The sequence below is a fragment of the Brienomyrus brachyistius genome, unplaced genomic scaffold (genome assembly GCF_023856365.1).
Source record: "Brienomyrus brachyistius isolate T26 unplaced genomic scaffold, BBRACH_0.4 scaffold54, whole genome shotgun sequence".
In the NCBI taxonomy this organism is placed as follows: Eukaryota; Metazoa; Chordata; class Actinopteri; order Osteoglossiformes; family Mormyridae; genus Brienomyrus; species Brienomyrus brachyistius.
Window position 1 is genome coordinate 1,313,705 of NW_026042329.1, and position 15,094 is coordinate 1,328,798.

Consider the following 15,094-nt stretch of genomic DNA (forward strand, 5'->3'; position numbering starts at 1 on the left):
CTCGGTCTAGCTTTGTACTTTGTGAACCTGAAATGTCTACATTTGGTTAAAAAGATAAGGTTTAAACCATAGTACTGCAATGTGAAACTGAATTTGAACCTCTTTTTGAGGGTCAGACGGACGGATTTTAGACCAGCACCGTGCAGTATATAGCGCCGCACGCGCTGCGACCACGTGTTACCTCACGTGACACGCACGTGAACGCTGACCCGATCTGCACCGGGGAAAAGAAAACACAGCGATAGTTAAGAATAGTGAAGTTAGACCGTGGATCCCAAACGACACCATGAAGGAAGCCATCATAAAGGTGACTGTCAGTGATGTTAGGTTCCCCACTTCGCTGGAGCAGCACGGCTCGGATGCGATGGTAGGTGCATTTATTATTATTATTATTATTAAATGTAAGTGCACGATTAGCTGACTGTATGCTATGTGAGTTATATCGTTTTTTGCAGTGGATCATCATATTGCAGTCGCTGTGTTTTAGCTGGAATCTGCAGTGTGGATTAAACGCCCTTATCATGTGATTCCCCGCAGCACAACGATCCGGATTATTCGGTTGCTTATGTAGTTATCGAGACGGACCGGGGATCCAGGGGCTATGGCCTGACATTTACGCTAGGAAAAGGCACGGAAATAGGTGAGGTTTGTATTTTAAAAAGCCGTTTACCTGAGATTTGTTTCGTCTTCCAAAATTATGTATAATGTATACTATATGCGTCCTGGTGCCATCTGGTGGTTATTCGCCTTCTGTGCATAAAGACTAGAGTCACTAGACATTATAAACATTTGAGATTATAGAGAAGAATGTGGTTTCCTCGATTACACTATTAAATATTTAGCGTGTATAAACTGCTACATATTAATTAGACCTAAAATAAATTATGTAAACCAAGTCATAGTACTTGGTCATAATGTGTACATGTTTGTACACTGCGATGGACCGGCGTACTCCTGCCTTGTGACCTGTGCTGCTTGAAATAAGCTACCTGTAATGGTGTATGTAACCACTCAAACCACACATGCGTGCGGCCCCTGTTGGCCAGAAACAGTCACTACATGGGGGGGGGGGGGGTTCTAGTGCCCCAGAAAAATCGAACCCATGCTTGTCTACTAAGTCAGGCCTCGGATAAGTAGCCACCAGTATCTTGTTACATTTCTGGCACCGCCTCTGCATTTGTGGGGTGTGCTGATTGTTGCTGTGCGATGTCTGTGCCCCATGCAGTGGTGTGTGCCGTGGAAGCGCTTTCAGCGCTCGTGGTCGGGAAGGCGCTGGACGACATCGTGGGCGATTTCCGCAGCTTTTACAGGCTGCTCACCAGCGACGGGCAGATGCGATGGGTGAGTGACATATCTAGCAATAAACGGTGCACTCTGTCCCCTCCGGATGTCACTGATAGGCAGAATGGCACTCTTTTCACCAATTTGCCACAGCAGCAGAGGATTATGGGAAATGCAGCTATACTGTTATACCATTTAAAATCGGCCTGGGGCGGTATCACACCTCTGGGACCCAGGTTCACGTCTCTGCCTGTGTTCCATGTGTGTGGAGTTTGCATGTTCTCCCCATGTCGTCGGGGGGTTTCTTCTGGGATAGGCTCCGGACCCCCCCCCCCCCCCCGCGACTTAGAAGAATAAGCGTTTTGGGAAATGGATGGATGGAAAATGATTATCTCAAGTGTGGTAAATGCCACCACTCATTTATTTGGGGGGCACCTTTTGGCCTTAAACAGTCACTGGGCCCTGAAGAGAAGACAGACAACCCACCTCTGATAATTATGTATAAAAACTGAATTTGGAAGTTGGGCCTTGACAAGAATGTGAGTAAAATGGAGTAATATGAGTTCTTCCAGGATATGCTTTTAACCCTCAACATAAATATCTCTTCATAACATCAGAGAGTGAAAAGTTTGGACAAGTTCCAGTTGTCTGTCCAAGGTCCTTCTTTAGGATTGGTGACATTTGTTGATTGACTGTAATCTTTCCTGATGAATTTACTCTTGGAAGGTTGTCCTGGGTAAAATGGTAATTTGGTAGCTGTGAAAAGTATTGTAGTCTTTGAGCGGTTATGGTATGACGGGAATTCTGGTCGTTGTGTGTCTCTGGGTACCTGAGTTGGAGATTAAGTTTACTGTCTTGTGTTGGCCCTGGGGGGGCAGATTGGACCTGAGAAGGGGGTAATTCACCTAGCTACAGCTGCTGTCCTCAATGCCATCTGGGACCTCTGGGCTAAGGCAGAGGGGAAGGTGAGTCCGGAATATTAATAAGAAGTTTATAAGCATTTCACCTGTAATTAGAATTGGGCAGTCACTCGGCTGAGGAATAATGTTAAAATGATTACATTTCTCACTTCAAAGACAAAACCACCAAAGATTCAGAGATAGTTGAGCCTCCAGCTCACATTCAGATCCTGCAGAGCTTAGCCCCAATCCTGAAATGTCTCTGGAGTGTGCTAGCTAGCAATAAAAAGCTGCCAAGGACAACCACATAGCACTCTGTTAACTATAGCTGGCAGGTAGAACCTGTCTAGTACATTTATATCTATATTACAGGCTCCTGGAATTCTGCTTATCTATGTAGTGTTGCTCTGTCTTCTCTGATTAGTTCTTTGCTACTCGGTATTTGTGTATTTTTCAAGTATTTTCTTTCTTGTTTTCAGCCACTTTGGAAGCTCCTTGTAGACCTGGTGAGTTGGTCGGAGTTAGGGGGCATTTACTAGTATTTTCAAAGAGCATATATATATTTGTCTTCTGTCTTTATGACCCTACTTAGTCTAAGTTTCAGCCTAAAGTTTGAGTCAAGCCATTTCTGCTTGCCAAGCATTTCACACTGGCAAGGCAAGTTTTATTTATATAGCACAATTAAACACAGGGCAATTCACAGTGCTTTACATGGGCATAGGCATATATCAAAAATAGAAGACATTAAAATCCCATTAAAAAGACAATAAAAACAAAACCTCAAGGCCACAATTCACAAATAAATAGTTGACTAAAAAGATGTTACATTGTAGCAGCAGTACATCAATTAACTCCTGCTGATATAATTTGTGGAAAACCTGCAGTAAAGAGTAACATCTTAAGCCCCGATTATAATGAAAACTCCCTGAGAAGTATTCTTAAAAGCATGTAGTTTTTTTGTTTTTTTTATGTTCGAGCCCAACAAGCCCTTAGACTTAGTCAGTGTGGGTTTGTCATTTGAGACGGTAAGTTCATCAGCCTCGATTCTAGATTCAGCCTAGATGCTGGACTAAAGCAGGACCAGCCGCCCCACAGGAATATGAACCTGGTAGAGAGCTTCATGCAGCAGATACCTTGGCAGTGATCATCATGTCTCCACCAGGACCCCAAACAACTGGTATCTTGCATCGACTTCAGATACATCACTGATGCCCTCACAGAAGAGGAGGCCTTGGGTGGGTTTCTGATCGTTATTGATATTTTGTAATAACCCATTACCCCTCTTTCATGTCTTTCTGAGACATAATCTTCTCGGTCCTGTGTCACCAGAAGATAGTCGCAGGACCAATACCATGTCAGATCGCTAATCTGGGGCTGGCGTTTGACTTAATAATGGTAATTATATTTATCTTTCAAGACAACCCTGAGGGTTTGTGTATACATTCTTGTTACTTTAGAGAAACTGTAGCTAATAATCATGCCCTGACCAATCAGTGTTTTTGGAAATACAGCTTCTGAAGTCAAGATAGCTTCCCATTCACAAGTATAGTAAGGTGTGTGGGATTGAGGATGTACTTGAATGTGATTGGTCTGTTTTAGTTTAAAGGTGTCTGTGATTGGCTATGAAGAGAATTCCAAAGAGTTCTCAGTAGGGTTGTGCTTCTCCGCTCTATGTATTTTTAATTTAATCTTCCATTTGATGTGAAATTCGAGCCGGTTTCCCTAATCATGCCTCGGACAGCCAGGGACACTTGTACATCACTTATTTTGTCAGAACTTTTTTTCCCCCCAGACATCCTTTTGAAAGCCCAAGAGGGGAGACAGGAGAGAGGTGCGTAAGCGGTCCACAGATTTGAAAGCAGTGCTAACGGGCCTCCATAAGACTGTTCACATTATTCACTGCACCAGCCCCGTGTCCAGCCCTGACTGTATCCTCATCTGGGCTCTCTCTCTCCACAGTCTTTGACCCTTTGCCTTACTGGCTTACAGGCAATATGGATCGGTCCATCTGCTCTGTAATGTGGGGGTGATCTGCCAGCCGCTCCATGTTGTGCAGAGTGATTTAAGTTAAGCTTCTAAATCACAGCTTCACGGTGCACTCTGATCATACCCTTGGCGGCAGGCGTCATAATAATAATGTCTCATTTTAATTGGTAATCCTCATAAATCAATAAATCGAAAAACAATTACCTGAGTGAGCCGTGGTGCCTCTGTGCTAAGCGGTTGTAAGATGGATGGGTGAATACTGTAATTAATTACTACCACTCAAGCTATCCAAACGGGTATAAATGTAACCCAGCATGCATTGGGAGTTTGGATTTATATTATGAGCTGCTTCTCTGTATAATGTCACTCCAGTGGCCAATCATCTGTCAGTATTTAAGCCCCTCCCCATCATGTACATGACCCCACAATGAGGTTGAATTTCACCTAGTTTCGTCTCTCACTGAACTACAGAGGAACAGATGCTGGGTGAGGGCTACCCTGCATACACCACATCCTGCGCCTGGATCGGCTACACGGACCCGCAGCTCAAACAGGTCTCTATGGCGCCGCCCTAAAGGCACCCTAGTCATTGCCAAGATGCACACCAACAGGTCCGGCAGTACAGAACCAAAACCGCCTGTCTGCAGTGATTGTGCCTGATCAGGGCTCTAGACTCCCAGTCCAAGGTCCTAGTCTGGCTGACATATTATCTGAACTAATTATTTCTGTAAATTAATTAAGCCTTCAGTATGTTAATTGTATGAAGGAGTTGTAGGATCCAGGTATGCTGATGGCCCCTGGATTTGTGGCTTTCTGCTCTAGATAAGTGGTTCTGCTGTCTCCTGGATCTGTGACCTTTCACCTCACTACGCCACTTTCATTTTCACTACGCCAGTGAAGGTGACCTTTGTCCATTTCTCTGCTCCTGTAGCTCTGCACCAAGGCCCTGAACTGCAAGTGGACCAGGTGAGAGAACCTTAGACATTAGTCCAAACCCGACTCAGGTGGCTATGGTGTCTGTCCCGCAGTAGGAGGATTAGTACAGAGTTTAATCTTATGGAGGACTTAGTGGGTTATAGCAATTATTTTATGATGATCACTGAATATTTCATGGTTATTTCCTGCTGTATTCCAGAAGATTTAAAAGCTTCTTAAGCCATTATTCGTGTATTAAAGACCATTTGCTCATTTTGTTAATATTGTTGATGCAGTCATCTTCAGCCTTTTTACATTTTAAAGGGAGCAGTTTTAAAGCTCCATTCTTAAAATACAGAATCTCACCTCTTTTTGGGGAAAGAATGTCAGGTCATTGTCAGTACTTGCCAATTTGATTTCATTATGTAAAAAAAGTTGGAAATAATATACAAGTACTACTCTACAATATGTTTTTGAGCTGCTGAAATTTGCACTCCAGGTTCTCTTGAGATAGATGCTAGTTTCCATTAATTGATGTTTCAGAGTAAAATGACCCTGAACTACCAGCCTTTTCCCCGTGACATCCAGCGCTGTAGCAGCGCTGCTGTGTGTTTTGTTGACTGTCCTCTCGGGGACCATGTAGATTGGAGGCTCTGCAACAGCGTGTCCCCTTTCTTAATGATGTGCATTGCAGACGCAATTATTCTTGGCCATTCGACACTGTAGAAAATAACACTCTTTCCTTTGCGTTTATATGCCTATGGTCCCCATAAGTCACCCAGTGTCTGAAAGTCTGCCAAGTGAATGAATGCAAATTGCACTTTCGGTGATATTAATTATGAATATCACTTTCTAATCTTCCCTGAGAATCCATTTACTGGTCTTTCCACATCTGTGATCCATTTTTTTTTTTTTGAGAATGAGATAATTGCTTCTTAGGAAGCTACTACGGTGGTTAGAGTTGCAAACACAGGAAGTTCTGCAAGCTGTTCTGTGTACTTTTCACTACATGCTGTACTTGTATATCTGTGTTCATGACAAATAAAGGAATCTTGAGTAGGTGCCCTGCTCTTGGTACAGGTTCAAGGTCAAAGTTGGGGCGGATCTTCAAGATGACATTCGTCGTTGTCGGTTGATCAGAGAGACGATCGGCCCTGACAACACCTTGGTATGCATCTCCATCATGATTTTGTTGAGGGCTAGATCCAGGAAGTGACATACCATCATCGCCCCTCTGCTTTGATTGGCCATCTGCCTGTAATATCAGCACTCTTGGTTGATAGATTTGAGGTGCCTTCCGGCTTTTCCAGATGATCGATGCCAACCAGAGGTGGGATGTGGGGGAAGCCATCGACTGGGTGACGAGGCTTGCGGAATTCAAGCCCCTGTGGATCGAGGAACCGACGTCCCCCGATGACATCCTGGGGCATGCCACCATCTCCAAGGTGGGTCTGGGAAGACGAGAGGATAAATGACCTAGAAAATGATGAGAGTGAGAGGAGTGGGAAAGAAGAGCAAGAGAAGAAAGGAGAGAGGGATGGAGTGGGAGAAGAGAAGGGAAGAGGGATGAGAGTGAGAGAAGAGTGAGAGAGAGAGAGATGGGTCAGGAAGGAAAGAAGGATATAGGTAGGGAGAAGAAAAGAAAGCAGGTAGAAAGATGACAGAGGGGAGAAGAATATGAGAGAAGAGATGTAGGCAATGATTACTGAGGAAGAAAGAGGTAGAGAAGATGATGTATAACTGGTACTGGCTTACTCTGGATTTCTGATGAGGGATTGCTGACCTCGCATTCCCGAGATGACAGGAGAAACTCAAGGGGAAAAAAATAATGGTGATGGATTGATGGAGAGCAGAGGTGTGACAGCTTCCCCTTTGGGAGGGGGGGTAACTTCCTCCAAGATAAACCAACGACAGATGTCTCGCTGATCAAATGAAACGCTTTCGTAAATAAGCATGGAGTCTCTCTGTTTAGTGTGCTGTAAATTTTTTTGTAAAAAAACCTTTTGTAAAAGGTTTTAAAATGGAAAATATCTATGTGAATACAAGTACTTAAAATAAAAAATCTGTTGTGCAATATCCATCCCATCATTCCTGGCCAGCACTCTACGTGCCTGACACCAGTTCAGCCCCATAAGGTCCTCATTAAAGCAGTGAGCTCTTTCCAGTCACTGTCCATTGGGCTTACAGCGCCCCCTTCTGGCTTAACGCTGACCTGCAGCCTTGTCGGTATTGCAGGCCCTGGCTCCTCTGGGCATCGGAGTGGCCACTGGGGAGCAGGTGAGTCATGTGACCTGTTGAGGTTATACCAGCTGTTTTTGCCTGGATTGTGAGGCCTCCTAACTGCTGTATATACAGTAAATGGTAGCTCCTGTGATCCCTGACCTCTGCCCCCCCAGTGCCACAACCGTGTGATGTTCAAACAGCTGCTCCAGGCCTCGGCCCTGCAATTCGTCCAGATCGACAGCTGCCGGCTTGGCAGCGTCAACGAGAACCTGGCTGTGCTGCTAATGGCCTGCAAGTTCCAGGGTGAACATCCTCAGATGACCTAGTAGAGGGCGCTGTTTTCGTTATTATTAATGTGGTACTGGATAGTACTATGCATTATGGATGTTATGGTGCGTTCCATTTGCCCTCGGAACTCGGATTCCGAGTTTTGAAGCCAGAAGTGACGACGTGCGCGCTCTCGTTTCTCGGAAATGTGAGAAATATCTCGGAGCAGCACAGAGGACCCCGAGTTCAGAATCCAAGATGGCTGCGCCCTTTATCAACAGAAGGGAAAGTTGTAGTTTTATACTGTTTAATCACTACTCATTTGTGGCTCATTAAATCGGTCGCACACACTATACCGTCCAGCTTATCTGTGGACATGCTGCCACGGAGTTTTATACGCAAAGCACCGCACGTAATGTGTTATCAATTGCTAACAATTAACCGGGATTGAATTGGATTTCATGATTAGTCGGTTTGTTGTTGGATTTAAGGTAGTTCGGACTAATTCTAAGTGAACAAAGATAATGGCCATTTAAACTGAGGTACCTTAAATTCGACAAGTTGTCCAGCTAAGCAAAAAATCTTGCTTTTTCATACATTGCCTGTGGTTCCAGATGGGAATTACTTGCTAAAGGTAACTAACACCTGTTACCATTTCCTGGAAACGCCAAAATTCTGAGCTGTATGATGGTGTAATGATTTTCAAACCAGAAGATTGTTGGTTCAAGTCCTGGGATTGTATACTTGGACATGGTAGTTGAGCTGTTAGCGTTGTGTGCCTTTGGATATGTCAGCATTAGTTTGCATGAAAATGTTAAAGAAACGCTGTCGGAATGTTGTCCCTGCAGTACCCGTGTGCCCCCATGCCGGAGGGGTGGGACTTTGCGAGCTCGTGCAGCACCTGATCCTCTTCGACTACATATCAGTGTCGGCCAGCCTCCACAACAGGTGTGTCAAACCATCTAGCACAGTGAGTGGAAACCCTTCGTTTTGATTGGTTGACGGTTGTGAACAATATCTGATTGGTCAGTTCCTCAGATCAGGTTTGAAGTCTCATGCATGCATGTTCCAATGCAACATTCTGTTGTACCTGATTCAAAAGCAGCACCATTCAGACCTGTGATGTAAACGAGCTTCCCACAGTGTGGGATCTGACTTGCGTTCGAGCAGCCTGACCTTTCCCACTGTCGCTTTCTCTGCAGGATGTGTGAGTACGTGGATCACCTTCATGAGCACTTCAAGAGCCCCGTGGAGATCCGAGATGCCTGCTACATGCCCCCGAAGGTGAGACCCAGCAGGGTGGCCAGGGCTTACCCGTCACTTCTGATGCCTGAATCCTAAGGAAAGATATTCTGGGTGATAGTGTACAGTTACTTTCTTTGCATGGATTTCTCACCAAGCAACAGCAGAATCTAGCAATGAAACACATACAGTGAAAAGATAAATCCACCAGTCCATCCATTCCTTTTCAAACCACTTATGCTGGTCAGGGTCCTGAGCTGCTGGATCCAATCCGATCCCAGGGCATGAGGCAGGGGACACTGTGGATAGATACCAGTTCATCACAGAGCACAGACAGATTTACCCACTGAGTGACTGAGACCCGAGTTAGTCTAACCCAGGGGTGGGCAATCTTATCCAGAATGGGCAGGTGTGTGTGCAGGTTTTTGCTGCAATCCCCTAATTAGATTATTAATTAGTGGACTGATTGGCTAATGAGTCCTCACACCTGGGTTTGAACATCTGACCTAAAGCTTATCCCAAAAACCTGCATATACACTGGCCCTTTGCTTGTAAGATTGCCCACCCCTGGTCTCACCACCTGCCGTCAAACTGCAGGAGAAAAACGGCCAACACCACTCATTAGAGGCTGGATGCACACCCCCTAGTGGGGTGAAAGAGCAGCACTACACTAAATCAACCAATAATTGCACAAATTACCAGTCTGCCGATTGAGGTCTTTAACACCTTACTTCTGAAACTGTAGAATGTGTTGTATGTGTTGTTCATTAACACCAGGATCCAGGATACTCCACAGAAATGAAGGAGGAGTCAGTGAAGAAGTACCATTACCCCCAAGGGGAGGTGTGGCAAGGCCTTAGACATCAATAAGTACTCCCCCACCCACGCACAAATGGTTTAATCCTTAGAAGGGACCACTCCACAGCTTGTTAAAGGTTTGAATTCAAACTGATCTTTGTATAAAATCTTTTCTATCATGTGGTTTTTAGAACATGAACTGATTTTTAACTGAGCACTTTCTGCCTTTTATTAAACATACAAAATCTTGATGAAAACCGAACCTTTTATTCAATATAATAAAGATCAAATTGACAATTGTCTAGATGTGAATTCTTAACTCGGACCTATACACATAAACATTTACCGTTTTTAGGAGGAAAAACAATAACGTAGAAAAAGAGGATTGGATGTTTAAAGTAGAAATCAGGGAGCAGGTGATGTGGAAGCTCAGACCGCCATCTGCATTTTAATGGCGGGGTGGGGGTTGTAGCCGCAGATCTCGAAATCCTCGGGGCGGAAGTCGTCGATGCGCTCCACCTGCCTCAGGATCTTCAGCTTGGGCAGGGGGCGGGGCTCCCGCTGGAGCTGGAGGGGGCAGAAAGCATGTCAATCAGGGACACCCCCACGGAAAAGCAGTGCGGGGGGTGTCCCCGAGCGCAGAGCTATAATCTGAATGTAAGCTGTCTAGCAGAGTTTAACATCAGCACACCATCTAAATCAGTGTGTCGTCATGATCCTCCTCCCAGCCACTCGGAGTTCTGTATCGTTTGCTTTGTTCTTAACCGTTTGGGTCGGGTATGCAGGAAGGGAGCAAAAAGTGTGGAATGGCTGGGGGACCCCAAGGATTGGGGTAAGACACACTGATGTGAGGGGATGAAAGTGTCACCTTTTCTATTCTTAAAAATAAAATCTAGCTTGTGGCCTTGGAATACACTCAGGAGCCAGCTGATTAGCTAATCCCAGCTGGTTAAGGCAAACGGCCTGATCCTCCAAACAGCCAATCACGTGGATGAATACATACAGCAAGCAAACAGGGTCAAGTGGTTCACTTACTCTTTGGCTGAGCATCTGAATGGATAAGACGCGTGAGCTAATTGGTTATAAATATAGTGCCATTGTTGTTGGAACCACAATGCTTGGCACCATCTCAGAAACGGCCAACGTCCTGGGTTTTTAACACACTACAGAGTGTAGAGTTTACTGAGGATGGTGCAGTAAACATTAAACACCCGGACTGTGGCAGTTCTGTGGGCGAAAACACCTTGTTAATGTGAGAGGTCTGAGGCCAGTGGCCAGACTTGTTAAAGCTAACAGGAAGGTCACAAGTGCAATAATAACAGCTCAGTACAGCAGTGGTGAGCAGAATGGCTACACTGAACCACTGAAAAGGTTCTGGAGATAAAACTGGGTCCGACCCGGCAGGGGTATCTAATAAAGGGCCCGCCTAGCCTCTGCTTCCTGATTCCTCCAGTGGCCTGTACTACGAAGCTGGGTTACTGGCTTATGGGGGTAACTTGTCAGATTTAAGGTACCACAGTGTAAATGCACTTCATATTCGTTCACTTACATTTTGCCCAGACTACCTTAAATGTGACATTTTCCCTGATAAGCCAGTAATTCCACTTCGTAGTACAGGCCACTGGTCTCTGGACTTTCGGCACTAGAGCTCAGTGAAAAACCCCAGCAGCTGCTCACCTGCTCCTTCAGAGGCTTGACGTGATTGATGTAGATGTGGGCGTCTCCCAGGGTGTGAACAAAGTCGCCGGGCTGGGGCGGGGGGGGGGGAGGAGGCAGATCATAACAACATAAGAAATTTACATACAAGAGGAGGCCATTCGGCCCATCAAGCTCGTTTGGGGAGAACTTAACTAATAGCTCAGAGTTGTTAAAATCTTATCTAGCTCTGATTTAAAGGAACCCAGGGTTTTAGCTTGTGCTACACTAGCAGGAAGACTATTCCATACTCTAACTACACGCTGTGTAAAGAAGTGCTTCCTCAAATTCATTTTAAAATGTTCTCCCGCTAATTTCCACCTATGGCCACGAGTTCTAGTATTTAATATTGAAATAGCCATTTGGCTGAACAGCATCCTGACCTGTTAGAATCTTATACACCTGGATCATGTCCCCTCTTAGTCTCCTTTGCTCGAGGCTAAACAGATTCAGCTCTGCTAACCTCTCCTCAAGACATTCCTCTAAGACCAGGAATCATTCTTGTAGCCGTACGTTGCACCCTTTGTCAGGGAGTGTCACAGCCCTCTCACCCCCCAGGGAGGGTTTGGATCAGGCCAACCAAACATCTTCTGAACTCAGAATGGGTAGAACGCTAGTCACAAACAGTCAAGCCACATCTGCACCAGTCAAACGTGTATTATCATGGGAACCCTTCACTCCTGTAGGCCCGATGCCCTCCTGCAATTTTACTTAGTTTATGAAGTTACCCAATCTGGAGTAGATTAGCGCAGTGGTTCTCAAACTATGGTGTGCGTACTATTGGTGCTACATGAGCTCCCTCTAGTGGTTTGCGGAGGTATCCCTGCATTTAAACTTTAGTCATTATGGTGGTACACATTGTAAACAATTTGAGAACCAATGAATTAGTGGGTATGGGAGGTTCCCGATGGCCACGTATCGAGGCCACACCCACCTTGAGCCCTGTGATGTGGGCGATCATGTAGGTGAGCAGGGAGTAGCTGGCGATGTTGAAGGGTACGCCCAGCCCCATGTCTCCAGATCGCTGGTACAGCTGGCAGGACAGCTCCCCTTCGCACACATAGAACTGGCAGAGGGCGTGGCAGGGGGGCAGGGCCATCAGGGGCAGGTCTGATAGGGGGATGAAACCACATTGTTAGCTGTGAGCCAATCAGAGGGTCCCACTATCCCAGTTCCCTCTCAGGTGCTTCTGAAGGTTCTCATGCAGGAGGCTGACGACCTTCAAGAGGACGAATCGCCCATCCAGTGCATTGAAAGAAGCAGGTACCTTTGGGATTCCAGGCGCACATGATGATCCTCCGATCTTCTGGGTTCTTCTTAATGGTGTCTATGACAGCCTGGAGCTGGTCCACTCCTTGGCCTGTGTAATCTGCCAGGGCAAGTCAGGGAAGGACACTTACAACCAACAATGCGGGTGGTGTGTTGTCCAGTAGATTAGGAAGGTCACTGGTTCAAATCCCAGAATGTACAACATCAGAAGCCCGACACCAAAAGATGTTTCCAACTCTATGGGTATGAAGAGCATTTATTGGCAAGCGAACTCAAGCGGGTCCAGGCGCAGGCACCTGTGTGCAGGTCCTTGTATTCGGCCCCGAAATGCCTCCACTGGAAGCCGTACACGGGCCCCAGATCGCCCTCCTCCCGGAAGGTGAAGCCGCAGCTGTCCAGGAACTCCCGGGAGCCGTTGGCATCCCAGATCTTCACGCCCTTTGCCGACAGCTCCTTGGCGTCAGTGGAGCCCTGCAAGCCAGCGACACACAGCCGGTCACAAGGTGCTCCGGCTGTTGGACCCATGAGCCAAGTTAACCGGAATTACTCCGGCAAAATGTCCAGACTGTATAAAATATGGCAAAATATGAAGTTGCTTTGGATAAATATGGTCACCAGAGTGTGACAAACGTCTGACGGATTCCCATGGAAAACAGAGTCAAAATGTAAGAAATTAATTTCCCGTTATATTTTTATTAATAATGATAAATCTTTATATAGCAGATTTGATATATATTTATTCATATATAAGGTCCCAAAGATAGAGATTACAGCCAACTTCAGGAGGGGGGGGGGGCATAGTCGGACAAAGATGTGTATGTGCAGAATCCAATTCTGTAACCAAATCTCTCTCTCTCTCTCACACACACACAGAATCTGATGTGTTTTTTTTTTAAAGCTAAGTAACATTTGTTGCTCTGCAAAGGGCTCATCTAGGGAGCTTTTTTGCCAATGTTTTTCTTACTTTAATAAACCACAACAGCTCCTCCACAATCGCTTTCCAGAAGACTTTCTTCGTCGTCAGAAGGGGAAACTGGTCTGAAATGAGAAATAATATGTCAGATATGTTTAATAAATATTTAGGCGTATTAGGTGTCCTGGTGAAAATTTTAGAGCAGTTTCTCCTTGTCAGCTATGACTTTGTTATAGAATACATATCCCAATGATCACCTGCAGCAGGGAATGGCGGGAATATGGACCTAATGTCTCCAAAATGTGATTTAAAAAAATTGTGACTTTTTACCTTTTCTCCACATTCCCCCATTATGACTACAATTAGAACTAAAAATGCCAAAATTCTTGTATTTTGTTTGGTTACTTATGGGAGAGGTTAGGGCTGTGTGTGTGTGTGTGTGTGTGTGTGTGTGTGTGTGTGTGTGTGTGTGTGTGTGCGCGCGCTCGGGGGCGTGTAATTGCCGTCCTGCAAACGCCCTCCGCCACACCAGGGGATGCTGTGCGCCCCTAAAATTAAAAACGTCACGAAAAACGTCACTTCCCATCGGAAACACACTCCATCTCTGACATTATATGTCGCGGGAAAACAAACAAGGAGTAAGGGTGTAACCACGCGGATGAATTACTTTAAAATGATAAAAACCTAGCGCCTTAATTGTTAAAATTCTTATTGGATGAGATTGCATTTTTGAATATCTATTTGTTGAATATGAACATGTCAGTGCTGCGTTAGACACGTCATGGCCTTTGTGCAGAGTTGCCTTTACTCAGCTGAGTGGTGTGGGATTTGCAGTTCGAGACGAGTTTACTTGTATGCAACCGTTTTATTACCTTGTAAATAGTCCGTAGGGTTTGCAAACTACCCCAATGCTTTTGATGTAGCTAATTTTAAGTTTACAGTGGAATAATATAGATTTGTCGTAAGATTTCTTGCGTGAGCGCGAGTTGGCAACTCTGCTGTCGCAGAAATTATATACGGTTTTCAAGAAAGCAAGCCACTTACCCCTAAGGCTGTACCTGGCCTGGGACCCGAACAAGGAGATGACCCCGGTCCCGGTTCGGTCCCCTCTCCGGGTCCCGTGTTGCATTATGTATCTAACCTGGTCCATGTAGCCGCGCTCGTCACGGAAGATCTGAGATGATTCTGTCTGTGGCGGGCAGTCAGGCTCGCTGTGGTGAGCCAGGCAGTCAGGCTCGCCATGCATGGTGCTGTGCACCTCCGATGTGGCTGGCATTTTAACGCTTCGGGGAATAAAATCCAAGGCCTAAGTCTCCTTCCCTATGCTTGCAGATTGTCGGCAGGTTGATGTTGGGCGAAAATCGCGGGTTTTCTGACATGCATTGCACCAATGGGGAATGGCGAAAAAGGCGCCCGGCCGTAAGCCAATCCTAGGGCAGCTGAGCCTGCTCGGAAATAAACTACGTCGAGTCTTTCTGCGTGTTAACATGTGACAAAACACTTTATTTCACACAGTTCATGTAACATCCATAAACGTTTCATGTCACGTTTCCAGAAATCCACTGAAAACCAGATAATAAACCCTACGCTCCACTATCGGGTTTGT

The 15,094-nt window shown here is 45.6% G+C and overlaps 2 protein-coding genes across 2 annotated transcripts; one reads left to right on the forward strand and one right to left on the reverse strand.

Annotated features, from left to right (window-relative positions):
* The first annotated feature begins 23 nt into the window (after positions 1-23).
* enosf1 (enolase superfamily member 1) lies at positions 24-9,908 on the forward strand. Its single transcript, XM_049001002.1, has 16 exons — positions 24-367; positions 538-640; positions 1,226-1,341; positions 2,160-2,246; positions 2,660-2,686; positions 3,343-3,415; positions 3,973-4,011; positions 4,638-4,720; positions 5,098-5,132; positions 6,162-6,249; positions 6,392-6,526; positions 7,317-7,358; positions 7,478-7,607; positions 8,420-8,519; positions 8,774-8,855; positions 9,591-9,908. Exons 1-16 carry the CDS (start codon positions 287-289, stop codon positions 9,681-9,683), a joined length of 1,314 nt encoding a protein of 437 aa, XP_048856959.1. The 5' UTR covers positions 24-286; the 3' UTR covers positions 9,684-9,908.
* Positions 9,859-14,922, reverse strand: tyms (thymidylate synthetase). Its single transcript, XM_049001011.1, has 7 exons — positions 14,533-14,922; positions 13,540-13,613; positions 12,872-13,046; positions 12,574-12,675; positions 12,241-12,416; positions 11,289-11,360; positions 9,859-10,178 (listed from the first exon to the last, which is right to left on the reverse strand). Exons 1-7 carry the CDS (start codon positions 14,762-14,764, stop codon positions 10,041-10,043), a joined length of 969 nt encoding a protein of 322 aa, XP_048856968.1. The 5' UTR covers positions 14,765-14,922; the 3' UTR covers positions 9,859-10,040.
* Positions 14,923-15,094: the final 172 nt, after the last annotated feature.

Bases quoted from the DNA above. Each gene is read 5' to 3' on its own strand.
- enosf1 (XM_049001002.1), top strand. From the start codon at position 287: ATGAAGGAAGCCATCATAAAGGTGACTGTCAGTGATGTTAGGTTCCCC. The intron at 641-1,225 runs GTGAGGTTTGTA...TGCCCCATGCAG, and splicing joins AGGAAAAGGCACGGAAATAG to TGGTGTGTGCCGTGGAAGCG. The intron at 8,856-9,590 runs GTGAGACCCAGC...CATTAACACCAG, and splicing joins CCTGCTACATGCCCCCGAAG to GATCCAGGATACTCCACAGA.
- tyms (XM_049001011.1), bottom strand. From the start codon at position 14,764: ATGCCAGCCACATCGGAGGTGCACAGCACCATGCATGGCGAGCCTGAC. The intron at 12,676-12,871 runs GTGCCTGCGCCT...TTGCCCTGGCAG, and splicing joins ATACAAGGACCTGCACACAG to ATTACACAGGCCAAGGAGTG. The intron at 10,179-11,288 runs GTGAGCAGCTGC...TGCCCCCTCCAG, and splicing joins TCAAGCCTCTGAAGGAGCAG to CTCCAGCGGGAGCCCCGCCC.